This window comes from Papio anubis, chromosome 3, assembly GCF_008728515.1.
Source record: "Papio anubis isolate 15944 chromosome 3, Panubis1.0, whole genome shotgun sequence".
NCBI lineage: Eukaryota > Metazoa > Chordata > Mammalia > Primates > Cercopithecidae > Papio > Papio anubis.
The window spans coordinates 68,440,304-68,468,196 of record NC_044978.1 but is presented as its reverse complement, the minus strand read 5'-3'; the positions used below and the strand labels follow the sequence as shown (position 1 = coordinate 68,468,196).

The following is a 27,893-nucleotide window of genomic DNA, read 5'->3' as shown; positions in this document are numbered from 1 at the left end:
AGGCTACAGTGGAAATTAGTAGGAAGTGTGGTTAAAAAAATAAAAGACTGATTTCAATTATCATGGTGGGAAATGTGATCTGCCAGACACATGGATGGTTGAAGAGACATATTAGAGAAAGGCAATACATACACACATGCACCGCCCCCCAAGAAGTCGCTTCTTTGAACTTAAATTTTAAGTGAAGGGATGCATATTATTTGAGGCCAACCCATTTGTTAAAAGTACCCAGAGGAGAAAGCAGTTTGAAGGCATATTTTCGTCCTGGAAAGTGGTTATGGTAAATGAGAAAGAAACAGAATTAAGAAAGACAGATACAGAAGGTACAAAGAAAATTTGACAAGAAAATATTACGGTTTGGTATATGTGACCAGACCTCTTCATATGCTGTATCCAAACAGATAGGCTAAATAAAACCTATGAACCTTCCTAGAAACTCACACCTGCCAAATACCATGTAACTTATGCTACTAGGCACTTATTTGGAAAGAAGTATCATCCCTGGAGGAATTCTAAAGGCATGGAGTAATCCGGAATGTAGTGAACTACACAGGTACTAGCAGGGAAGTGGCAGATGGTGAACTCAGTGAAGAAAAGACTAGGAGGGAATTGACTGCAGTCACCGAGACAGTCGAGAAAACCAGGCTAGAGAGAGTAAGGAAGTGACTGGCAGCATCTTTAGGACGGACACCAAGCTTTGACGTATAATGCTCCATAGGGCAGCTCAGCAATCTTTTCATACATTTTGCAATACGCATGTTAAATGCTCACTACTGATGGATCAAATCGAACCATCACTATCGCTTCCGAACTGAGATAACTACTGATTTTGTTTGTTAGTAACAGCAAGGATAAAACTGAAAGACTAAAACAGAATAGTACAGCAAGAAAAAAAGATACTAAAAAACTATCAATCATTTCATTCAGTCACGACCTTGAATTTTTGTATATTTTCCATCTATCTCAGGCCATATGTACTATCTACTTAAAGGATCTTAAACATTCAAAAGGTTTTTCTAGTTCTACTCACCATATTAACAAGACAAGGTACTTAAAATGATTCAAGTTCAAAGATGTTTCTGTTCTTATGACAAACCTGGTTTTAAAAACTGCCTTGGTGATTCCGCTGGTGATGTCTGTTAAACACATGGGTTGCATCCTCCCTAAAGTTTCCGTCAAAGAAATCTATAACCCAGCTTCCAGTGATGTAACAAGAAGCAATACCCACTAATAAGGCAGTGAAAACAGAAAAGAGCAAGCATGGTGGGATTACGGAGTTCAGTGGGTAATTCCACAAATATGTGTAGGGCATTTACTCTGTACTAGGCACTGCCTGACATGCTGGGAATGAGGCAGCGAACAAGAAGTGTGAAGATCTTGAGCTCGTAGAGCTTATACTCAGTGGATAAGAGGGACGAAAAATAAGTAAAGAACAAAGTATAATTAGTATAATGATCCCAGAGGGCACTGGGCACTCTAAAGAAAATGATACAGGATAAGGGACTAGAGAGGACCTTTGGAAAGGTGAAGGCTGGGAAGAAGGGGCCCTTCTAAGCTAAGTGGTCAAGAAACCCTCTCTGAGGAAGGAACATTTCAGCAAGGGCTCGCATGAAGAGTAAGCCATACAGAGCCACGCAATTTTGGAAGCAGAAGGGACTTTTAACAGATGAGAACACTGAGAAGAGACAGCAGAAAGACAAACACTGGTCTCCCAGGCTTCGCACCTGGGAACCTGCCTCACCTGAGTTAACTGCAATCATCAGCCACGAAGAGGGACACGCTGCCAAGTCACGGGGACTGTAAGACAGGCACTGGCTCACCGGGCACGGCAGTCAGGTCAGGTGAGGAATAACTGGCCAGTGTTAAACCCAGGGAGGACGCCAGATGCTCTGACGTCCATTATCAGATGAGACGGATTAGAGGCTCTCCGGCTCGCCCAGCCAGTCCCCATGGTCAGCACGGTTTTAGAGGAAGGAGCTTGGAGCTCAGCAACATAATGGCATATCTGACAAAGCCATTCCACTGAAGGAAGCAGTTTGAAAGGTAGGAAGTGTTCCTACAGAGGGAGGATGCTTCCTGACTTTCCGGAGTGAGATACCCAAAACAGGGCTATAAAATCTCCGGGGAAATTCTTAATAGGATTGCGACAGTGTGGTGTTTACTTAGATGGTTTGTTATCTGAGCTCTCCCTGTACACTGTCAATAAGTCAACCAGTGTTTATTAAGTGCCTACTCCAAGTCCCCTGGGAACTTCAGAGGCCAATAAGGTGGAATTACAGTCCTCTGGCGAAACCAAAGACTTTGTTTCTTATGTTAGTTTCTCGTCTCACTTGAATTATAGTTATTTTTATATTTTTCTTGTCCCTATAAAAAAGCTCTTCATGGGGCTTATATAACACAAGTTTATGAAAAAAAACACTACCTTTTACTCCCCTTTATATTCCCTTCATACCTGTTTTTAGTTTTCTTGTATAAAGTAGGCATTAGATAAATATTTGCCGAATTATACTGTTTTCAAGAAGCTAACAGTAGACAGCAAAGCAATCTGAAATATCTCCCATCAGAAAAATTCCTAAAATTTCTGTACTGTGCAAAGAAGTTAGGGGTGGCTGTTTACCAAACCCTCAAGGCTAATTCTTAGCTTCAAGACTCAAGAGTCAGGCTTGAATTTGAATCTGAGTTCCACTCCTTCCTCTGCCAGAATGCCTCCATACCACTGTGACTGTGGGCAGATGATGCAACTGCTCCAAGCCTCGGTTTCCATGTTTGTGGACTGAAGTGTAACAGGAGGTCCTGACGAGGCAGCTGAAGGGTAAACAAAGATGCTGCATGAAAATCAGGACATGCCAGTGCAGCAGCACCATCTTTCCAGTTATGAGACTAGGGACCTTCATGCTATCTGACTTTTCAATCCCCATGTCCTATTAATCCTCAAATCCTGCCAATCTACTTGCTGCATATTCTCCAAAATTTGTTCTCTCTTTTCTATCCAAATTGCCAATGCCTCAAATTGTCCACTTATTGTGTCTCACCTAACTGCTCTCATACCCTTTTCCAACATCTCATTCATTTTCTACGGTACTGACATTGGCATCTTTACAAACAAAAATCTGTTTCACTCTTCCAAAAACTTAAAAGTCAGATGGCTTCCCATTACCCAGAGGATGAAGTCTACGGCCCACGAGGTCCTTCACTCTCAAGCCCTGCACTCTGCCACACTCATTTCCTACAAGCTCCTCACCCTCTGCTTCACATTCCCAGTAAGTGCCTCTAGCCTGGGCATAGGCCACTTTTTTTGCTAGCATGCCTTTATTGCCTCTCTGGGTGGCAAACTTCTACTCATTCTTTAAGACTCAATCCTCAACAATGACAGAGAAATTTGGTTGTGCACTTGTCTATGCTCATATTTCTATTGAAGACCATCTTAAATTGTTTGTACACATTCTGGAGTTTTCTAAGGGTAGAAAAGGAATCCTACATATATCTACAAGTTATAGTACTGACCACAGAGCCCAACATCAAGCAGATACTCATGACATTTTGTGGGTGCATAACGAATAAATGAAAAAGAAGATTCAAGTTGACTACCGTTGCTGATGTACAGAATTTGTTTCGAGAGAATATAGGCTAAATAGCAAATAACATATGAATGTTTTGACAATTTTATGGGTGCTAAACTTATATATAATAGGTTATTGCGTGAAACCTAAATAGTCTGGAAGCATATCTCTAATCTGTTGAGAGGGACATCATGGACATCCACTGGCATGGCTGCCATATGGTGATGACATGTGCTGGATGATCCAGGAGCCTGGTGTAAGGATGCATTTTTCTGTCTTTAAGAACACAAAAATGTCCTGGTAAGAACAAAAATAGCATATTACTCAGGAGGGCCTCCTTCCTCTGAAATCATGTACATTTTGGTTTGCTTAGGATCTATTCTGATCCGAGCACAGGAATGGCATATACGAATGCTGCTCAAACCTTTGTGGGCACAGAAATCACTGTTTTCCCATTAAAATGCAGATTCTGGTTCAACAGGTCTGGGGTAAGTCCTGAGAATGGTCCTTTCTAACGGGCTCCCAAGAGATGTTGATGTTGACAGTTCATGGACTGCACCTGAATAGCCAGGTGATGGATGGGTCTGTCTCTTCCAATCTCGCTATTCTCATGTATTTTTAGGTGATGGATGGGTCTGTCTCTTCCAATCTCGCGATTCTCATGTATTTTTATTTTGAAACTTCCAAAACATGAAGACCTATAATCTGGTAGTAGCAGCAGTAGGATTTTCATCTCTGGGATTTTGATTGTTAGAACTTTCTGATCTTTAATTTTCATTGACTACCAAGTTTTAATATTTTAAACCTCTATTTAGGGAGAGGTATGAATGGGAGAGACATTGCCCATATCCTTTCTTTTTCTAAGAAATATTATTATATCAATACTATTTCAGTTTTCTCTTTTCTCTACCTTCTTTCTTTAGGTTTATTTTTTTAGTTTTGAGACAGAGTCTTGCTGTGTCACCCAGGCTGGAGAGCAGTAGTGCAATTATGGCTCACTGCAGCCTTGACCTCCCAGGCTCCAGCAATCCTCCCACCTCAGCCACCTAAGTAGCTGTGACTACAGGCACATGTCACCATGTCTAGCTAATTTTTTTAGTTTTTGTAGAGACGAGGTTCAAAACCAGCTGGTTTTGAACTCGTAGCCTCAAGTGATCCTCCTGCCTTGGCCTTCCAGAGTGTTGGGATTACAGATACGAGCCACCGTGCCCAGCCTACCTCGTTTACATTTAAAAAAAAAAAAAAGTTTATTCCCTCGAGCAGTTTGTGTTTATCACGAAGCCCAATAATGGACCAATAGACTATTTAGGAGATGGTGACAAGATTCAAAATTACACCAAAGTTTCTGGTTTGTTCATGTACTTAAATAGAGTTTGTAAAAATACTACTAATAAATAAAATGAGATCAAGAAGAAACCATTTATTACTACTATAGAATAATAAATTGCATAGAGTAAAAAAGTGATGCTTCATTCTGTCGGCCTAATCCCACATTTACCGAACTATCTGATGGTCTGGAAGCTTCAACTCTCCCTCATCTTTACCCCCAACTTCCCCAGCAGTTCTTTTGATGGGTCAGCACTAAAGCCTAAGTATTTACTATTAAAGGATGTGTGGTAGCCTCCAGTGCCAAAGCACAAGACATAACCAAAAGAGTAATTTTTAAAAACTATAATAAAGCTAACTAACATAATCCATAGATACATGAATGAGTAGATGTACCAGTGACCTTAAAGAGTTAAAAGGGTTAAACCCTTTCCATGCCCTGGAAATATTACTTCCAGAAAAAAGGTGAGGGCACAGAAGTATGAAGTTAACTTGTTTTTGTAAAAGAAAGTAACTTAAAAGGAACAGTTTTCAAATATGTATTTATTCTATCAGCCCTCTTATAAAATCCAAGGCCCCCAAAACACACAAAAACACCTCTGGAAAGATTAGAAAATATTCTCCAAAGACATTGGTTCCTGATAATTTAGTAATCTGAGAGCTTGTTTGGAGGTTCTGGCAGGGGAGCGCAGCTACTCATACACCCTTGACCAAAGACCGGTCCCCCGCCATCGGGACGGTCATCCTCTCTGGTCGAGTACGCAGCTTCAGGAGGGATGCACATGGAGCAGGGAGGGAGGAAAGGACACCCGCCTAGCCAGCCAGATCAGTCTAATCAACCCTGGCCATCAAAGGGGTGACAAATGTCGCAGCCAGATCACCCTCACAGCCACAATCTCGCAATTTGGAGAAAGAATAGGTAACATATCATTTCCTTTTCTTTCTCTCTCTTTTCTGCTGGCTCAAAGTTCAGTGTCTCAGGTGACCTCTTCCCATGTCTGAGTTCCTCATCAATTCGGGATTGAGTTTTCTTGCAAACACCTGAATTTATTTTTCGGTCTGTTCTTTACTTCCCCCTCTCCTCCCACCAACTATTATGTAATTTTTATTATTTATTCGTGTATTTATTCATTTACTCATGCATTTATTCATTTAGTCATGCATTTATTCATTTAGTCAAGTTTTGAAACAGTTTAAAGGCTGCCAAAGCAAAATAGAAAAAGATCACTCAACTTAAGAGTAAGATCTGAGTCAAAGATCTAAGTTGAAGAAGTCCTTGATTAAACCATGATCGGCTTTGGTACTTTGACTGAGTCTCTTAATCCCCTTCAATCTGAATTACCTCATCTACAAAATAGAGACAATTATTCCCAGGATTGCTATGAGATGAAATGAAATAATTGATATGAATGCTCTTTTAAAATTAAAAAGGTTCTATTGATCTTCAAGTAGTGTAACCCAGTTTCTCAAAACTGGTTGCAATGTTTCATTCGGCAGCAAAAAACACATCTTGACTTACTCTTAAAACAGAGATATGTGAAGAAGTTTCAGCATCAGATTATTCCATCATTATTTACCTCACCTATCAGGTAAAAGATTAGGACCCTATTCAATTAGATACTCATTAGAAGCATGGAGTAAAGGCCAAGATGTTGGATTTTAAAAAATAATCACAAAAATAATTGTAAACTCTTAATATGCTTTCTGTTATCCTTCATACACCATATCTGAGGACATCAACATTGTTTAATAAACAAAACTGGATCAACACTGGTTCAAAGGTGAGTGTGCTCAGGCTCTTTAGGCACTATATCCAGCAAAGGATTTAAGATGCACGTGTCGAGATCAGAGCACTGAGGATCAGGATCAGTTCCTGGGATGTTCTGCATTATTATTTCTGGATTAAGAGATGATTAAAGTACACTTTCAAAAGGCAAACAACACAGAGAGATCCCACAGTCGTTTTCAATAGTTTATAGCAAATTGTGATGAAATAATACAAGCATGTAAACTTCCAACAATTAGAGAGATGACAAACCACAAGTACTGACACAATATGGGAATTCAGACCCACAATTATGTAATCCTTTCCCCCCGAAGGAAGTAAGATATACAGTGAGGTGTGGTTTTTCTTCTCCTTTTTTTTTTTTTTTTTTTTTTTTAAGGGAAGCACTAAGGAAAAAGCTGCAGCTAGTGAGTGTTGTGGTCAACAATGTTCAGTGATCATTACACAAGATAGAGCCTGCCAAGAGAAAAAGAAGTCTTGAAACTACCTGGTTGTTGTCACTGCTTTGTAAGTGTGAATAAACTTTAAATGTGGAAGTTTAAAAAAAAAATTATAGACTGAGTTTGGTGGCTGAAGTGCTGAGTATATAAATACTTTCACTATCTGAACTTATTTTTCTTAGTAAATTTTAAAGGGTTTTAAACTTTTGGAATTTTTGGCATATCTTTTTTATATACGTTTATAGGTGCTCTCGTTTTGCTGAAATGTATAATTTCATCCAATTTTTAAAAAAAATTTTAAAATAATTTTAAAAATCTTAGAACTGATCTAACCTCAACTCGTGCCTCTCAAGAATGCCACATAATTAACATTATAATGGAATAACTTGATAGGTAAATTTACTACTAACTGCTTCTGATTTCAAAAGGCGTTCTGCAAGCTTATTGATTTTTCAGTGATTGCAGCTACCATACATAATTGGAATATGTTTCAATATCATGGGTTATGTGTCTCTAATAAACTTATGAGTTATTTTTCGAATCCCAAATTTTCTTATTGGCCTCTATTTACTGAAGAAAATATATTTTATTATTTCCTTTTTCTGATAACTTGTCTCTAAAGTATGTGAAAGGCTTTGTCTGTCACATATATGTGCACATACAGATACACACACACACACACACACAAAGAGAGAGAGAGAGAGAGAGAGGAGAAATCAAACTCAACAAATAGCATATCCTAGAACATTGCAATACCCAGATTTGAATGACTGGGTTAGTAGGACTAATTAAAAAGAGGGCTGAAGAGAGAAAATTTGATTTCAAGAGATGATTTCAGGCTGTAAGTAGACTTAATAAAGCAAACTGACAACCTAGTTTACCTTTTATGATTGGAGGAGAATCTATTCAAATGGTGACTGGGGATGTGGGGGGCCAGGGGAGATTTACATCAGAACCTATGCATGTTCAGAGATTACTTCACTTTCAATGATTTCCCCTATTAAAAAAGACTTTAACCTTCTGGAAGGAGAGACACGGGGATTACGTATCACTGTTAGCCCTTTGTGCCATTTGTAACTAGTGTTTTTTTACTCTCAAAGGTAACTTTTGTTTCTGTTTTACCTGAAATAATGATTTACAAGTAAAAAAGTTTAATCAGTTTCCCCTTTTAAAATTCCCTAAGAAGTTAACTATTACCAAAAACAAACAGTGAGTGCATAGACAGTCTACAATTATGGTCTTGTGGATTTAGGCTAAATAAGTGGTATTCCGAATAATTAAATTGTAAAAAACTTCTAAGCAAATTGTCCAGACAAATTAATTTGGCAACTAATCTCAGCCTATATTTTTAAACATTTTTGCTTCTAAAACCAAAGAGTTACCACTTTATTTAAAAAGTTTCTGTGAGTTTAGGCCAGTCAGATTTATCAGGAGTAGGAGGATAGAATATCTTCCTGACTGGGTTGCTGTGAGGGTTAAGGAAAGTGATGGATGTGGAAGTGCCTTGTAAACAATCAAGGGTTATATAAAGATATAACATTATTAATAAAGAGAATCATTTCCACTTCCACTTCCATTGTGAAATTCAAAGCATGGAAACAACTTTAACATTAGTTAATAACTGACAGCATTACTGAGAAAAAATATAATGTCAAAGAAAAACTTCAAAATGTAACACAATACACATGAAATATGATGGATTGAACATTTTAAACTCTCAGATTACTGAAATTTTCAAAACATAATGGAGCACAATATGTATTTATTCATAAAAGAGGAATTATGAAATACCTCTACAAATAACAGAATAATATTGAAAATAGTGACTAGTTTGAGAGCTTTTTCGGCTTCTTGCTCACTTCCTTTCAATGCCTCTCACTCAGTAATGTGTTGTCTACACTGAGGTCTCCAAACCTCTTAGAATTGTGATTTTAAGAAAATGTGTATGCATGTGTGTGGGTTTGTGTGTGTGAGTCTGTATACAAACATACATACTCATAATACATTAAAAAATACTTAAAAGCACTCTATACTGGGATGAGTATCATAGATAATTATAGTAGATATAATTGTACATTTTAAATCTTTTTCTGGTTAATTTCAGAGGTGTTTTATAAACAGGGTTGATTATAATATTATTATTATCATCATATTTTTAGAGATGGGGTCTCAGTATGTTTCCCAGGCTGGACTGCAGTGGTTATTCACAAGGGAGATCATTGTGTACTACAGCCTCAAACTCCTGGGCTCAAGTGGTCCTCCAGCCTCAGCCTCCTTAGCAGCTGGGACTATAGCTGTGCCACTGCACCTAGCAGAATGTCATTATTTTTATCTTGCATTATTTTTGCTTCACACATGCTGTCACCTCTGCTGTTCTTTGTTGTTCCATGGCCATCTGATATCCTGAGTAAGAGTGCTTTTGTTAATTTATACAGTATTAACCAATATTCACAAAACTTGACTTCATTCTTTACAGATAAAAGTGACTATAAATAGATCTTCTGGTATTTCCTTCTTACACCATAATGAGGCAATCTCTGCCCCACGATGAGGCAAAGAGGGCACCCCCTTTTAGAGACCTCCACTTTATGAGGCTGACACTAACACAAGATGAATATCTGTTCAGTACGATTTGAGAGGCAATGGGCAACCTCCACTTTGATTGTTTAAAAGAGTATCTTGCATCCTCCACTTTACTGTAATTAAAAGACAAGCTTTTAAATGCAAATATTCACTGGGCCTAACCTTGCAAAGATAATTTCAAATGTCCTTTTCTAATTCCTGGACAGCTTCTGATAGTGTCAACCTTGGAAAGCAGAGGTCTCTAAAAGGGGGTGTCCTCTTTGCTTCATTGCGGGGCACAAATTGCCCATTATGGTGTAAGAAGGAAATACCAAAAGACCTATTTATATTCACTTTTACGTGTAAAGAATGAAATACACACACACACATATATTATACACATACATATTTTATACATATATATGTATAAAATAACCTCTTTCTAAAATGTTGTCTTAAGTGACCTGGCTTTATCTAGTTATTAAAATACCTTTGTAAAACGTTAGCTGATATCAGTTTACCCATTTCCTATTGCAGAAATATTTTCATATTTATAGAGGACACTGAAAAATAAAATTAAAAGTTAAAAAAAGCATATTTTTTGAGGTAGTGTTTTGGTACCTGAGAGGCCTTGGGAGCAGGGTACCTCTAAGGCCATCTCTCATGTAACCCACCTGTTAGTTCTACTAGTATGGTGAATCCTGCTATTGCTATCACTAAAGTGTTAAATGTTTACCTCACATTTAACAGGCAGTTTTCTTTTACCATAAAAAGTAACGTATTTTCATAGCACCCAAAGAACTGACAATATCAGAGACTCAGGAAGGCACAGCAATAAACGACTGATGTTTTTCCCCAGTTAACTACGTGTCTTAGCTAGCGCTGGTGTTTCTGATCTCTGTCCCACTGTTGGCAACAAATCTCTCTTGAATTACAGGATGCAGCGACTTATGAATCAATCCAAATTTGAAGCTTTTGATAATATCAGTAAATGTTGTGAATGTTGGAATTTAATGTAAAATGACAACATTTATTGAGGGCCACCAACATACACATAATATTTAGACCTATATCATATCTACACACACACACACTAGTGCATTATTATGGGTAAAATGTGTTTATTATGTGCTTCTAAATGTATTTTTTTTAAAGACGATACCTCAAATGAATCAAGTACTTTTACGTTTGCATGGAGGTTTTTTTGTATAGCTCTGATAATTTAATTGGAAATGCATTTTATTCCAGTAATAGTGTTCCACATGGCAAGGCCCACAGACTTAGTATCCTTATGACTTGCACGCAAAAGGGTCATCAAAGCCATCTCTGAGGTGTATACGGATTACTATGGTTTACTTTTCACTACAGCATAATATAAATTATAACCATCTACGCTCCAGAAGTCACCATACACTTGTAGCAGCTAAATTGGAGAAAGTAATCCTAAATAAATCAATCAGGCCCTTTTATACTAGCTTTTCTCTTTTAAACACAGTATTTTCAAGTAAGTACCACAACACTACCCCCAACTGTCTGAGAACAGTTTGTTTGCCAACTGCCAGGATAGGGCATTGTCTGTCTTGTATATACCAATTTGTTCATAGTCCCTACATTATAAATTTTAAAAATAGTCATGGTGATTTCAAAAACAAGATATCATATTTTACAGGTCTAATTATGAGTTCAGATTTTACTGCTTATTTTAGAAAATGTTAAATTTCAGTCTCCCATTTTATCTACATCTGTGTATACAAGGGCATTTCCTCAGAAGACAAGATATGGTGATTTTCAGTTGTTGATAAGACACATATTTGAATATAGTCCGTATTTCTGGCTGTGTTTTTAGATTGTGGAATATATGTTCTCAGAGCACACAGCTGGACGAAGAGGGTGTTTACCTTGATTTCCTCTTAGAGAGAAGAAACACTGACAGAAACTTGTACAGTCTCCATTTACTTCAGCTGGTCACCACTATTTGTGATATTAGCTGAAATCATTCCAATTAGAAAGCAAACGTGCATGCATGTTGTGAACTGTTTTTATAATTTGGTTTTTATATTTAAAAGTCTCCACACTACGGAGGCAGTGTCTAAGAGTCCTACTCAAATGGGTTGATTCCCAATCATGTGTAATCATATTTTTATTGAGTACCCTCCAAACTTTATATAATCTTACCATTATTCCTAAAAATGTTTTTCTTTTAACTATAAAAAAGACAGAAAATTATTTTAAAAGAAGAATTGAAAGAGACATTTGATAAATTATATTTATGCTACTACCTCTAGCCATATTTTTTTAAAGAAAAGATTCATTTCAGAGATTCATAAGTGAAGCTAAAAATAAATACTTCAGAGAAATATATAAAATATTAATTGTGTCATGTTCAAATTTGTTACAGAAAAAATTAACAATTGAAATCCAAGACCTATTAACTAACTTACTAAAATCAGTTTCCAAAGGATACGGAAATTATTGAAAGAATAATGACATATAATATTGGAAGTTTCTATACCTTTCTCATAAACTTGAGGTTTGTAGACTTTAAAGTGAAGTTTAAATCAAAGTTAACTCAATGAGTTCCTTGAAAAAAATTGGCATTGTAATAGGGCCCAATACCCAGTTGTTCTGTGGCCAAATTTGTCTCTTTATCCCAAAGTGAAGAATCTACAGACACATTTTGCTAGCTTGCTTTTATACCACACTTATCAAATTTGTTATCCTTAATTTTTAAAATCAAAACAAGGCACAACTTTTTTTTTTTTATTGGGGGAATTAACATTATACATTACATGTTTTCCAAATATTTCAAAAGACTAAAATTCATGTGTTTGTTGGTTTGCAGTTTTTAGTAAAGTACCAGAAGGAATGGGAAAGATGTAGATATTGCATCTTTGAGTTGTGTGTTTAGGAAGGAAGTAGCCAAGGATACACCTGCTTTGGGCACTGGCTTAGGCACTGGAACAGCAAATGCCAGGTGTCATCTCAGAAGAGGCAAGAAATACGTGAAACACACACAGCCAAGCAAACAAACTTACACTGAAATGGTGTGATTTTCAACAAAAATATAACTGAGTTTATGGTCAACATCCCACCAGGTGATTCAATAAATATTAGCATTCTTGTTTTTCTGTCTCATACTACATGATTATTTTTTAACAACAGCAGCAAAATATTTACATTTTTTCTAGGAGGAAATTAACATGGAAGCATGACTGCATGCATGCTAAGTGTCATGTAATATTACATTTGTTATACAGTGGAAAAATACAGCAGAATTTATCCTAACTTCAGGGAATAAAATGCAAAGTATTTTAAAATAGAGTATTTAAATACTGGAGGATTTGATTTTAAAATCAGCTTTCAAAGCAAAGATTTCGTATGGTTTACTATTTACTATTAACCACGCTGTGGCTTCTATTAAATGATTATGAGCCCGCAGGGGAAGAATAAATTATGTTCTTTAGAATAATCATTCTAAAATAAACATTTAGAGGTTCTAGATATTATTTCAGGGTCAAATGAATTAGTTGAACTATTTTGTTGGTTATATTGGGTAACCCTGCCTTTGACCCAATACAGATGACTATGAGACATACTTTCTTCCAAGTGATTAGCTGATGGCGACTGACTCTGGCAAGGTTCAGCTGCTACTATAGGTGTATGGCTCCCCAAAGCAAGACCTGACAGGAAGGGAGGGAGCAAAAAAGTGAGAGAGAGAGCACTGCTTGGTCACTATCGACCACCTTATCATGGAGAAACTAAGGAAAGGAGATTAAAATAATTTTAATTAGCACATATGATGTGGAATTCACACTCTGTTTCTATGCTCTCAGTTGATTCTGTCATCATTATTCCATTTCCAATATCTACTCATCCATCATACCAAAATGATATGTCCTAACAACGACAATAAAAACACAATCAGTTTTAAAATAAAAATTCTGACCTCTAGATAGACTGAAGAGAACTGCTATAGAAATAAATATTTTATTTCTACCTTTCTCCCCTTCATGTCAAATAATTTAAGAGTTTTAAAATACATTTTTTTCCGGTCGATAAATCCAAGTGAGAAAACTAAAATCTGAAACAGCAAGGTTCATGCAGCCAACTAGAAGTGTCTCTACATTAAGTCGACAACTGATCCACTGTAGCTATTTTCAAGGTAGCATTCCACCGGCCTGATATTGGCAATGTTGTGACAATAGTCTTTACTCTTTAACATTCATACTTTACTATGTGAATGTTAAACAGACCCAGGACAAATAAACTGAGGGTGGGGGCTTCTCTTATCCTTAGAAGGATATTTTTCAATTACATATTTTGTTACATCTTAAGAGATAAAAGCTGTATCTGCAAGTGATTAAAAGATGTTTTATATTCATGGTTTCATTTCTGATGAAATAAATGCGTAATTTAAACCACACATAATTCATAGCAATTTAGGCCTATTACAGAGTTCTAGCTTCTTTTTTATGATAGTTACTAATTAAAACAGAGTGTTACTGCCACACTAAGCAGTCTTTGACGTACAGGTTTAATGAATAAAATGTCCTGACACAAAAATGAAAGCAATAATGGAGACAAGCCTGCAAGCTGTTATGTTTCAAGTGTGTGGTAAAGATTAAGGGCATTCACTGAAGTGATGAACTGTGCAGAGAAGGACCTTGTAATTTCTTTCTTTAAAGGAAGAAGTAAAGGAATTTTTAGAGAAATCTGAAATAGTACTAATTTCTCTAACTCCTAGGCCCCTCATTCCCAGTTGTCCCTCTCTCCCCTCCAAGAATTTAAACTCATAAGAGTCACTTTTGAGGAATAAATGATGGGGTATTTTAATATAATCCTGAATATAGGTTTAGATTGAAAATGGGAATTGGGACCATAATTAATTATGTTGCCAAGTTTTTTAAACTTTAAGAAGACAGATGGAGGCAAATGACATTTTATGACAGTGCAACCTTCTAAAAGTTCATAGATTAAAACTTTGGTAAAACGACAGTATCTTTTTTGACATTTGATTAATCCCATATGCAGAATGACTGAAGAATTAATACCGTTTTGGTGTTTTCACTTTCTGAAACCACTGTAATAAGAGACTGACATAAACTCAAACCCAAGTATATAAACACAATCTGAGCGAGGGTTGCGGCCTTATTATCACTCTTAACAAACAATAATGAATAATCATACCGATCGCCCTCACCACACTCTGCTTTATATACATATTCCCTCTCGGATCCATCCATCACTTCTTTCAAGATAATGAAACAATTCAATCCCATCAAATCCCCCGCAACCGCTCCCTCGGGGAGGGATGTTTTATCTCTACTTCTGCGAGCCCAGGGAGGATTTTACTTGTTTGAAGGGGGCGGAGAATGGAGCGGGGTCCTATTTATTTCCATTGATGACTCCCCTGGTTCTCACAGGCGCTCAGGGACCGGGTGGGAGGAGGAGAGGAGGAGGTGCGGAGATTCCCTCCGTCAGAAAAGAAAAAGGGTTCAGGAAGCGAGGCAGGAGGAGGAGGGGTGGAGGGGGGAAAGAGAGGGTAGTGTGTTAGGAGAGAGCAGCAACTAAATGAAAAAATAAACTCTTCTTTGTGATTTAGCGGGATCGACAGATGAGAAGCAAATTTATCAACCCAACAAAGTTGCTAAAAAGAACTCTGTAAATAAATTTAAGGAAAAGAAGGAAAAAATATAACAACAACAAAACCCAGGCATACACTCAGGTTCATTTCCCGCTCAAGGTCTTGGTTTTAGGGAGCCACGCGTACCCAAGAGCAAGAAAGGGACAGCGCCCCGAAGGGGGCCGGGAGGGGAACCACCACTTGGCCGGAGGGACAGCTCAGAGACAGCGTAGAGGTGCCCGCGGCAAACTCCGAGAAGCTGGTGCGGGGCGGGTCCGGGGAACTGCGGGGAGCTCTCACGCCTGGGCCTGGCATAGGGTGCGGGAAGAAAGGGGAACCCAGAGCGCACAATGCAAGAAACCGCACTCCAAATTCAGCAGTTTGCAAAGTGCCTCCAAGAAAACAGCTGGGACCTGGAATCACTCGTTCGGACTCCTAGGTTGTCGGAGCCGCGGCGACTCCGCTCAGGAAGAAAGGTAGCGCGGATGAGAGCGAACCCCAACTCACGCACAGAAGGGACGAGGGCACGACGTCGAGTCTCCGGGCTGGGGTCGGAGCGGGCGTCACCTCGGTGGCCGCTCTGCTTCCCGGAAGAAAGTATGAGCCGGTCCCAGGCCACCTCGCTCAGCTCAAGGAAGTTTCTATAACGATGCTCGCCTACCACGCAGAGGACAAATGAGGAGCCAGAGCGGCTGGGGGTCGGGCCAACTGAACTCCTGGCCCCGGCTGCGCAGCTCCCAGACGCCCATCAGGAACTCGCGCGCTGCCTGGACCTCTAGCTTTTCCCCCACAGGCAGACACCCTCTGCAAAACCGCAGTCCCGCAGACTTTCCCTAGCGGCGGGCGGAGGGCATGAACCTGAAGAGGGAGGCAACAGCCCTCTTGGCAGGCGGGCAAAGTAAGTGTCCAGGCTAAGTCCGGGATAAAGGCTCCGCGGCTCCCCGGACCCCACCGCACCCCGAGCTCCCCGGTCCCAGGTCTTCCCCGCCCTTGCGCTGTCTGTCCACCTCCTCACATCTCTCCGGGCCGCCCAGCTTCGACAGCAGCTAAATTAAAAACAAACAACAAAAACAAAACAAAAAAACAAAAACGAGAGAAACCTGCTCCTGTCCCTCATGCCCTCAGTTCCTACTGATAGGGCGCCCTTGAGAAGCTTATTGGGCCCTGACGATTTGAGGGCGCGCGCCTCGAGCCCCCATCTCGGATGACCCTTCGGGCGTGAACGCTCCTTGTGCTAGGTCTAGGGGTGGCGGGCTAAGGCGTCGGGGCTCTGGGACATTGCTTTCCTCTCCCCACTTACCTTAAAAAGATCTGTTTGTTTTTCATAGGGAAAAGAGGAAAAATCCCTCACCGAGGTGTGGTGTGCGAAATAGTCCACGTCCCCGGACCCTGCCAAGATGCTAAGCACCAATATTCAGGAACAAGAAGCCTGGAAGGCGGGGACGGAGGCAGATAAAAGAGAAAAATTCAATCCGCTGAAGTATCCCAACTTTGCAGTCTGCACAGCAAACTTCAAAGGCGGGCGAGCGCGGGCGGCGGTCGGCCGCCGAAGTTGCTGCGAAGTGGAGTAGGGAGCCGCGCGGGGCTGGGGAATCCCGGGGCAGAGCCTGGAAGCTGCGGGAGGTCCTTTTAAACGGCCGGGAACGTTCGGGGGCTGGGCGGCGGGAGGATGCCGCAGCGACCCGCGGGGCTGGCGCGGGCTTCGCGGGCGGCCGCGGGTCGCACAGGCGCCTTGCTGGAGCGCCGCGCGGGGTGCGGGGAGAACCGGGCGCACGGGGCGGCAGCGGCGGTGGCGGGTGCGCAGCTCAGTTAGCTCCGCTCTCTCGCGGCTGGAAGCGGGGAGTGTGTGTTCGCTCCCGAGTGTCACCGCTGAAGCCTGGAGTCTCTTCCCCTCCCAGCCCTAACCCCTCCCGCCTCACCGCTGCCCGCCCGCCCCCTCCCTCCTCTGCCCGTTGCCTCCCCCTCTGTCCCTCCTTCTCTCCCTCCCGCTGCGCGCCAGCGCGCGCGCACGCACACACACACACACACACACTCATACACACACTCACACACAGACACCCTCTCCCTCCTTTTCTCTCTCCCTGTAGCCCTCCCTCCCTCTCTTTCTCTCACACACACACACCACCCTGCTCAGCGACCCAGCGCTCCCCAAACAGGACCCTCGCGGGCGGCATCGCAAGGGACATACTGCTGTCCTAACCTCAGTGCCACTCGGGGAGAATGAAGGAGGCCCACCGAGTCCCCGACAAAGCTGCAAAATCCAGGAGACGCGTACGCGGGACCATCACACTGTCAAGGAGACTGGGGTGCACAATAGAGGGAAACTCGGGGGTTGATTTGGGGGCAGGGAGGGGGATGTGTTAAATCCAGAAGGTTGGTGGTTGGAGGCGGAAAGCAGAGTGTGCAAACTGTGCATTCATGTCCCACTTTTCACCCGAACGCCTGCCTATCACAGCCTTCACTCAGGGAGCGCTTCCCCCTCGGCGCAGACCGAGCCTCCTCCGGTTTGAAACTCAGCAGCTGTTTTAACAATTGAAAAGCGGCCCTACAGGACCAGTGAAACTGAGCAGAGTGTGTGAAGCCATTAAGGCTGACTAGGTAATTATGATAAGAAGTTACCTAATTAGCAACCTGGCCTGGGCTTAGGAAAACCAAGAAAAAAAAAAAAAGTACCGATTGATTTAGTGATCTCATTTTTGCAACTGAGAACCTGATTTCCAGCAAACCTGATTTTATATGAGTTCTAATAATATATAATTATTTATTAAGATATAGTGTCAGTATTGAAAACACTAGTTCTGTTATTGCCACAATGAAATTAAGATAGATAAGATGAAAATCAGCCTTACCCCGGTCATATTAAGAAAGAACTATGATCTTTTTTGTTAAATAGCTGGTCACAGAGGGTGGACCAATGCAGCTCCTAAAGTTTTGTGGCTCCTACATGAAAACACTGCAGGAAATGGATTTATAAAACCGTTTATATGTCACAAATAGTTTCGTAAAATTTTTAAACACTAAAAAGGACATTTCCGATCTCTGTGCAAGCATATTTTTCGCAGATGAGACGTTGAGGTGGGAAAAGTCCTGCACTTAGGAGATATGTAGAGCAGACCGCTGGATCATTCATTAACAAACACTTATGAAGCCCCTGCTGTGTACCAGATATGTCTTAGGTGCTGAGATTTAGAGGTGATGGTGCTGCCTTTAAGGAACTCACCGCCTGATAGGGAGACAGAGGCATAAATGAAAATGTGATTAGCACTATAATAAATGCAGGATCCTGGTCGTACGGGAGCATGGAAAAGGAAACAGCTAACTCCTCTTCAGAAGCTTCTCTTGGTAGAGATTTCAGTGTAGAGTTCTGAAGGACAAGGAAGCACAAGCATGTGGTGGGAGGGGGGAGGGCATTCCACAAACAGAAGCAAGTGAAGAGGTTAGGAAAGTGTCAAAGTACACGGTGTGTCCTGGAAACTAGGAGACTAGGTGCGGCTGGACTGCAGGTGAAGTAAGCAAGGCCAAGCCACACGAGGCTCTCTGGGTGTAAGGAGCCAGAACTTGCCTGGAGGTGGTGAGTAATTGGGAAACTGTTAAAGGTTTTAAGTTAGGAAAGATTTTAAGGTTTGTAAGTATTATCAGATGATGTGTTTTAGAAGGTTTCCTCTGGTTTCACTGTGCAAGACAAATAGAAGAGAGATCACAGTGAGGTTATTTCCAGTGGAAAAATTAGGTCTGAACTAAGGCAGCAGAAATGCTATTTGGGAGGTTGAGACAGCTCTAGAGATATTTAGGAAATACACTAGACAGGGCTTAGTGATTGACTGGACATAGAGGGTAATGCAGAGGAGAGTTTAGACTGACTCCGTTTTGTGGCTGGTGCACTAAGGCAGGGATGGTGCCACTAGCCAAGAGAAACACACAGAGGAGCAGTTTTAGGAGGAATGTAATGAGTTCTGTCTTAACTTTTTGAGTTGGGGGTGCCTCTGTAACATCTGGGTGCCCTGCCATGTAGGAGCCAAAAGAGGAATTCCTAGGAGAGTAGATAGGAGCTGGAAGGGTACATTCAGGTGTCTGGCAAGCATGGGGGAGGAGTAAGGCAGCCAGGAAGAGAAGACTTAGGATGGGACATGGCAGAACACCAATGTCTTACATATGGACGAAGGAAGAGGACCCTGCAAAACAAAGGGATGAACACCAGAGAGGAAGGGTAACAGAGTAAGACCGATGAAGCCAAGGGAGGACAGGGCTAGTGACCAGGGTAGAATGAGGCAGACAGATGAAGACAACCAGACTGAAAAGCTGCTGCTCCACTACAAAACGTCTTGGTATTCTTGAACAATGCAGTTGTAGTTTATGCGTTATGTGTATGAGGATCACTTCTCTCTTTGGTACATTGAGGCAACACTACCTACCCCTGTGCATTTCACAGGGTTGATTGGAAATTCAAATGAACCAGTGACTGGGATATTGATTTAAAATTGCCATTAAGAAGAAACTGAGTGCTAATGATGTTAGAGAGACAACATGAATTCAGGCAATTAATGACAGACCTGACTGTGTAGGAAAGTTCCGTAAGGACTCTGTGAATTTCGTAAAATTCATCAAAATATCTGTGTTCTGCGTATATCAATATACTCTGTCTTCTCAAAAACTATGCCACCAATAAAACCAGTGGCATTGTATCTATTTATATGTACATACATATGTAAGTATCTTCAGTGTTTTGAGAGACTTGGGTAGTGTGCTATATTAGATAGAACATACATTATTTAGCCAAACAGGCTTATATTTAATTCTAGACTCTGAAAATTATTTGCTGTAGGACAAAACCTCTTTGAGCATCAGTGGCTTTTTTCAAATATAAAAATGGAATAAATTATAGTTGACTTACAGATGTTTCGTGAGGATTGGATAGTATAACATATTCAAGTGTTTGCAAGATATTTACATATTTATATCTGCATTTACTTTTAAGTCAGGAAATTCATAAATATGCAATTGGAGGAAAAAGTCGAAAACTACTATAAAACCAAGAGTGAATTTAAGTCCGTTTAGGAGAACTACTAGTTGAAACCTATGTTTTAAGGCAGCAGTCCTCAAACTGTGGTTCGTAGACCCGTGGGGGTTTCTGAGATACTTTCAGGGGAGATTTGCAAGGACAAAGCTAGTTTCATATTGATTCTAAGACATAATTTGCCTTCTTTGACTGTGTTGACATTTGCACTGATAATACAAAAGCAATGGTGGGTAAAACTGCTAGCACCTTAGCATGTTCAAAGCAGTGGCACCCAACTATCCTAGTAGTTATTGTATTTTTTACTGCTCCAAATGTCAGTTTCACTTAAGAATGTCTTTGATGAAGCAGTAAAAAATACTTATTTTATTAAATTTTAACTCTTGACTATGTCTTTTTAATATTCTGTATGGCAAACTGGGGGGCACAAATAAAGCTCTTCTGCAGCATTTGAAGTACAGTTGTTTATCCTGAACAAAAACATTTATGTAATTGATTTGTGAGCTAAACTACCTGCTTTTTTATATGACATATTTTTACTTGAAAGAACAACCGGCAGACAAACTATGGTTATTCAGACTTGGATACTTGGCACACACTTTTTTTTTCTTTTAACGAATGAAGTCAGCCTGTCATTTCAAGGCAAACAAACAGCAATCTTTATTTCCAATGAAAAATTTGAGCTTTTGAGTAAAAAATTAGAATTTTGAAAACTTGTTTCTGTCACCATAAGCTTGACAGTTTCCCAGTACTTGAAGTCTTTCCTAGTAAGATCGTGATCATTTAAATGAATGTGCTTTTAGATATCGTACAATGAAATGTATCAACATTTGGAAGAGCTGCATGACTCAGTGAACAAGTATTTCCAAATGACTAATAATGCATGATGATCTAAAATCATGCATAAGGATCCATTCAAAGTGCAAAATATACCAATGGGTTTTAATGTAACACATTGAAAAGTTAACTGATATGGTTTCATATTCCATACTGCAATTACAAGGTTTAAGAAACTACCATTTGTTGAGTTATGGTGTCACATTAAAGAAGAATATCCAGAATTGTTTGAAAAGATTATTGAAGTGTTTCTTCGTTTTCCAACTACATATCTGTGAAAAATTGGATTTTCCTGATATACTTCAAACAAGACAACAAATTGCAACAGATTGAAAACAGACATATGAGAATTCAACTGTCTTTTATTAAGCCAGACATTAAAGAGATTAACAAAATTGTAAAACATTTCTTTGGAAAATAATGCTATTTTAATGTGCTGTAGGTTTACTCTAGTTATTTAAATGAATTAATGAATAATCTAAAGATTTATGTTATAATTCATATGTTGACTATTGAAAGAAATAACCTATATAACAAAAACTGCTTGGCGTCCACAATAATTTTCAGACTGTCAAGTGGCCCTAGGAACGACTGTCATATGGACTAGGCTCAATCATGAAAGAAGGTTGAAAGATCATCAGAAGCTTATAATAATATTCTGCCCGTGGATTGGCCATCACCTCAGTTGCATTGTACAATACAGTTCTCATTTTGCACAAATGTAGATAGATCCTTCTGTACATAAACTTCTAGAGTGTTATAGTCGACATCTCTACAATGGGACTGGGACAACAGAACCGATAGAAACCATCCTGCAAGTCCTGAAGCTTGGATAAAACAGTGTCATATCCCAGATCACACTAGCACCAGATAGTCTTTTGTCTGTTGGTTCAGTTTCATTCTCTTCCTTAAACAATTCAAGAAGTAGTTCTCTAAAGTCTCTTGAAAATTAATGATCATCTGTAATTTGATACCTCTTACACACTTAGCCAATGTAAAGTTGAAACATTAAGTCTGGGTCACCTTTTATTCTTCCTGAGAGTGTTTATTCCCTTAATAAACATTTGCTGAGCACCTGTTATATGCCAGCCCTCTACTCGCTGCTGGGAACAAGGAATAAATGAGGCCCTTGCTCTGAGGAACCTGCAGTGTAGTGAAGAATTAAGCAATTAGCAGGTGATATATTAAGGGAATGGGGCATTGCATAAGTCAGTGACCAAGGTGAGAGTGCGGCCTCAGGACAGGATTCTTGGAGAAAGAGAAAGTAACATCTAAATAGAGATCTGAAGGATAGATCAGTCATCCTAAGCTAACCGATGGGGGTGTGGGGTAAACGAGGGTTTGAAGGAAGAAGGAACATCATAGACTACAACATATTCAGGAAGTGTTATGAAATTTACTATTACTTTTAAAATTACCCTAATTTTAAGTATGTACATAAGATCAACTGATTTTCCTTGTTTTAGTTCATTCAGGAAGTAGAATGGGATGTTTTAAGATCGTTATGGTACATTTAACAACATCTTAAATCAGAATTGCCACTATCTTACAAAAAACCACTGGATTAAAATAAAAGATTAAAAATTATATTTAAGCCCTCAAATGCAATTTGCTTGAATTTCGAATGATTAATTTAGGACATTGAAAAAATAATACAATTCTCACTTTGTTCAAGGCACGGAGCACAGTGCTAAAAGAGATACAAAAAAATCTAAAACATAGTATTTGCCCAGAAAAAGTCTGTAAGATGAGTTTAGATATATTTTCTTTGTTTCCTTTAGACACTAGATAAATATTTATTAAATGCCTGTCATATTTCAGATGTTGAAGATACAGTATTAAAAAGACAGATATTATTCGTGCCCTCAGAGAGCACACAGTATGATAGTGACTAGTTACTTGGCTTTTAAATATTACTTGTAGCATCAGATGTCAAATGACAACAGCCAAAGGAGTGCTAAGAATTATAGAATGTAACTGACTCACCACTGGGAAAGGTTTGATTTGGTAGAGAAGAGGATGAGAGCATCAAAACCACAGACATGGCATCCAGGAAAGGTTCACAGAAAGGAAATACCAAAGTACATTTCACAGGCAGTGAATAGAGTCATTTGGTGAGATGGATTTTGCTAATGAAGTTAACAGAAGAAGAAACTGGATACCTAGGTTGGGCAAATTGGAGAGATCATGTAGTAGAGGTTCAGGCTTCATCCTCTTGGTAGCGAGTAAAACTTAAAGGAGAAAAAGCAATAAGGCAAATGCCACTTGCCACACTTAAGAAGGACTCTGGTGGTTTGTAAAAGAGACATTCTCTTGATTGCAATTAATGGGTTCCTCTGATATAAAAATCCCTGATTTGTTTTCACGTCAGAGTATATATCCACCCATCATCCCATTTCTTATGAAAGTTTTTACTAATTGATTTATTACACTATATAATTTACATGATGGAAAAATTAAGGTTTTTTTAAAATGTCGATACTGAAAACATTTCCTAACCGCCTCCTGTGTTCTAGAAGAAGGAATCCACTGATAACGTTGTCTCAGCCTGTGATCCCACAAGTATTCTCTGGTCCAGGTTAGTTAACCAAAGCAGCATGGATGGCTGTTTCCAGGAGCCTGTGCTCTGTCAGTCTTGTAGCAATGACGGTCAATGCAAGCCTAAGCTAGCAGCAGTGTTGTGAGGGTACTAAAGCTACACGTGAAAATAAAGAGATGACAAAATACTGGGCCAGCCTAGAGTATGGAAAGGGCTGAAAGAAACGGGTGGAGATAGATCCTTAAATGTAACAGACAGTTTGAGATTGTGTGATTAATACATTCCTATAATTTGAGTTCATTTAATAATTGCTTTATTTTCTACACCCCATGGCTTGTTTAGGCACAGCTAAAGAAGAAAACTCTTTCATGTGAGCAGTTTGGCCCAAGTTCCTGATAGCTATGTGCCAGTGATATCATACTGCCTTAAGGCCACGCAGACATAAAGCCTGGTTATTTTTTAAATGTTTCGAAGCTGAATGGCATCAGATGTAGTGGAAAGAACACAGACATCCAAGCCAGAGGTCTTGGGTACAGTTTCCTGCACTGACATTTAATAACTTTGTGACTGTGTGAACTTGGAAAGTCACTTAATCTTTCTGAAGTTCAGTTTCCTCATCTGTAAAACGGGGCTAATAAAATTTCTCTAATAAGGTTATTGTCAGGGTTAAACTATTTTGAATATGTAAAGCGCCTGATACATAATAGGCGCTAAACAATTGCCTATATAATAATCACCAATTCTTACTCCCAGGATTCAATTTTCCTTCAAATAAACAAAACATTGCCTCTCCCTAATCAGAAAACCGTACTTTGTAAGTGAAAAAATAAAACAAAAGGAATCACTGAGACCCTGCTTGTTAGGATGGCCAAAATGATTAATTTCAGGTAACAAATCAAAAACTCTTCCCTTTACAAATTTATTCCTAAAACATCCAGTGATAAAGACATTATTTGCATTTCACAGATGAGAAAACTGAGGTTTATGGCCATCAGTGGCTGAGCAGGGGTCTGAGCCTCATTCTGTCAAACTGCAAAGCCTGTGTTCTGAACCAACTCAAGCTGCCCCAGGATATTACTTGGAGCCTCTATCAACTAATTTCACAGATTTTTTTTTTTTCTTTTTTGGTGCTGGCATTATTTAAAAAGGGATCTTACCACAGAATTTGATTTGGCATCTCCTTGTTGGCACCATATAAGAGCAAATCTAACCACATGTAGTGTTTTCACAAAAGTGTACCTATCCATCAATTCTAGCCACAAACCTCTGAGGTCAGAAGTCTCAAAGATTAAGCCGGAGGGAGGTGGAATAGTCCAAACTGATTTAGCTGTTTGAGTCTTCCCTTTTATTTGAAAATCATTTAAACTCTGTCATTGACACAGTATGAGTTCTTTCCTAAAGACATTTAAAAAACTAACTTCTCTATGAAAAGCAGTGAATAGGAGGGCTAACAATTTTTTAAAATCTCATCATGTCAGCTCATAAAAAGTAGGCATATGATTGTATATACTTTTGATTCAACCAGTTTCTATTTCAAGTAAACTGTTAACCCTAGAGCTGAGTTATTTTTTTTAAAGGAGGGGGATCTCCACCTTAACCTTTTGGCCATTTAATCACTTATTTATTGAGTGGTTTCTAAATGCCTGCTATTGTCACTCACTGCTCACTAGTCCTCAAGAGAGCAATCTTCAACAGGAATTATTACAATTCCTCTTTGGACATGATGCTACTGAGGCTATCAGAACTTGTCATATTTCTAGCCAAGAAATTTGAACCCAGGCAGTGCTTTTAGCTATTATACTCGCTCCTCCCCTTTTGAAATGGATTCGAGGTAGTCACTCACAAATGTGGAGAACAAACTGAAGAAAGAAAGAATAAGCCAAGTCCAGTCATCTTAACAACCATTTTAAACTGTTTTATAGTAGTTTGGCGTAGAAAAGAAATTTCCCTAGAGAAAATAAAACCTTAGTAGAATAGCATTATTTTAAAATTATGTTAAGCTTTTCAATGTGTGTTATCAGACTCAAATGTATTAAATTCCTTATTGGATTAGACCAGTTAACACTGGATTTTGTCACATTTCTACTTTTAAATACCACATCTAGGAAAGAAATGTGTTAATATTTACATCATTATGCCAAATCAGATTCTATTGTAAAACTAGATCAAAAATGAATCACTGCTCTATAAAATGCAAAAATCTGTATGGGACTGTAATGAGAAACAGGGACTGTTCTCATTTTCTGAGCGCAACTTCTCAACTCTCATTATGCTCTGTTGAAGAAAAAATGCATTATTTCAGGTCATTTAAAAGAAGTAGGGCCATTTTTTTCTAGATAATAAATGGTAATTGAATCACTGATAATTTGGGGAAAACAGTTTCCATACCAATAGTGTCTAATGTAACTCTGAAAACTCTTGGTGTTATAAAGGAAAAATTTGAATTTTTCTAATGTAAGCTTAAATGTACCCAGTCGAAATCCTCTCCATTCCTTCAATGTAATCCTTTAATGTTTTCTCATCCAAAAAGTATAACCAAACATAGAGCCTTGAATATTTCTCTTTTGTCTCCATAGCCTTTTATCCATTGCTCTCTATATTTCTAAGACCATAATTTCTATTAATGTGATAATCATAGTGGTATTCTATCACTTTCAATCGCCTAGCTGAAACTACTCAGTGAAACTCTGAGGGAATTCCTATTTTGAAGAAACTGCAAATTTAGAGGGTGGACTTTTTTTTTTCTTTTGCAATTAGAAGAAGAGAATAACATAATGAAAATTCAAATAGGCTTGAAACTCAGAGGTCATTTGAAACACTAAACTCAAAAGAACTCATTTGTACATCTGTCAAAACATGGGAAAATCACTGTGATTTTGAAAGGACTTTTCAAAGACCTTATCTATGTGGGAAATTGCACACTGACCTGTAAGGAATATGTAATTTGTGTTAAACAGGGTCTCATTCAAAGACTAAAGATAATCTTATATCCAATCAATTTTAGACCAGAATTTTTGTAACTTATTTTGAGTAACAGTGTTCTTAAGGGAATCAGTCATACAAATCAAGCGGGACTCAAATGCCAAAAGAACTTCAAAAGCACTAGAAGTGTCTGGCTCCCTTTATCTTTACATCAGCAAACACATTTACAAACCTCCTATTTGCTTCTCCTCTGGATTTCAAGGTAAGTGCAGCAGGGCACAATGTAGAAGAAACACAATAAAATGAAGGATAAAGACACTGAGTAAGAGGAGAGAAAGAGGAGAGAAAAGAGTGAAGAGAAGAGGAGATAGTGGTTAGGGCTTAAAATAGTGGTGGGATAATAATGACAGGTAAAATCATGAAGGTTAAGGATAATTAGTAAAGAGCGTGGAGGCAGAGGATATAAGAGATGAAGACGGCAGGAAAATAATGAGAAGCAGTGTAAATGCACTAGAAGAGTCGAGAAATCTAAGGGAAAAAAGGGACATGTGTTACTCAGCACCAAAACTAGAAGTAGTGCCAGAAAAGTGGGCTACATAACGTAGGAATTACAGAATAATGGGAAAGACTGAAGATGAAAGAGAGGTTTCCAGAGCAGTGAGATGAAAATGTTTTGCAATTTTCTACCACAATACATATTTAACATCAAAAAGCCAAAATTTGTATGATGAGAAAATATGAATAGAATGGAGAAGCACAATAATATTGATGGAGGGTAAGGGTAGCATATTTCCAAAATTACCATCTTGCTACTAGTTAGTTAGGAAAGCTTTAAAAAGCTGCTTGATTTTTTCACTGGCAACAGAAAGCTGAAGCAGGGAGGATCTTAAAGTTAGAGGGGTCCTTTTGGTAAAAGGAAAGAAAGTAAATTAGATAGTGTATTTGTTCCAAGTGAGGTTTGAGCCAATTTGCCTTAAAGCAAGATTTCCCAAAAGTTTTCCATATTTGAACACAGCCTCTACTATTACTCAGTGTAAGCTGTGGATCTTCTTTTTACTAAATAGCTTATTTAAAATTAACAACTTAAATAGTAATATCTGTTTTATGTGTGGATTACTTTTTTTTATCTCATACATATTAAACAAAATATTTGCTATAGAACCACCTAAAATAATATCTAATTCTCTTCTTGCTTTGCATGCATGGGAAGTGTGATATTCCTAGGCTAATATGAAAGGCTGGAGGGATCTTGTCTTATCCTTCACAGTAGTGGGAAGCCCTGAA

The 27,893-nt window shown here is 39.0% G+C and overlaps 1 protein-coding gene across 3 annotated transcripts in view; it reads right to left on the bottom strand.

Annotated features, from left to right (window-relative positions):
- The window catches only part of NDNF (neuron derived neurotrophic factor), a 42,952-nt gene extending 25,793 nt beyond the window's left edge, over positions 1-17,159 (bottom strand). The window contains exon 1 of one of the 3 annotated variants that reach the window (XM_031664308.1): positions 16,598-17,159. In XM_031664308.1, coding sequence (XP_031520168.1) covers positions 16,598-16,623 — 26 coding nt within the window. In that variant the 5' untranslated portion in view covers positions 16,624-17,159. Of the gene's footprint in view, positions 1-15,804; positions 16,228-16,597 lie in introns of those variants that run through there. The other 2 variants (XM_031664310.1, XM_031664309.1) reach the window with 2 other exon arrangements.
- Positions 17,160-27,893: the final 10,734 nt, after the last annotated feature.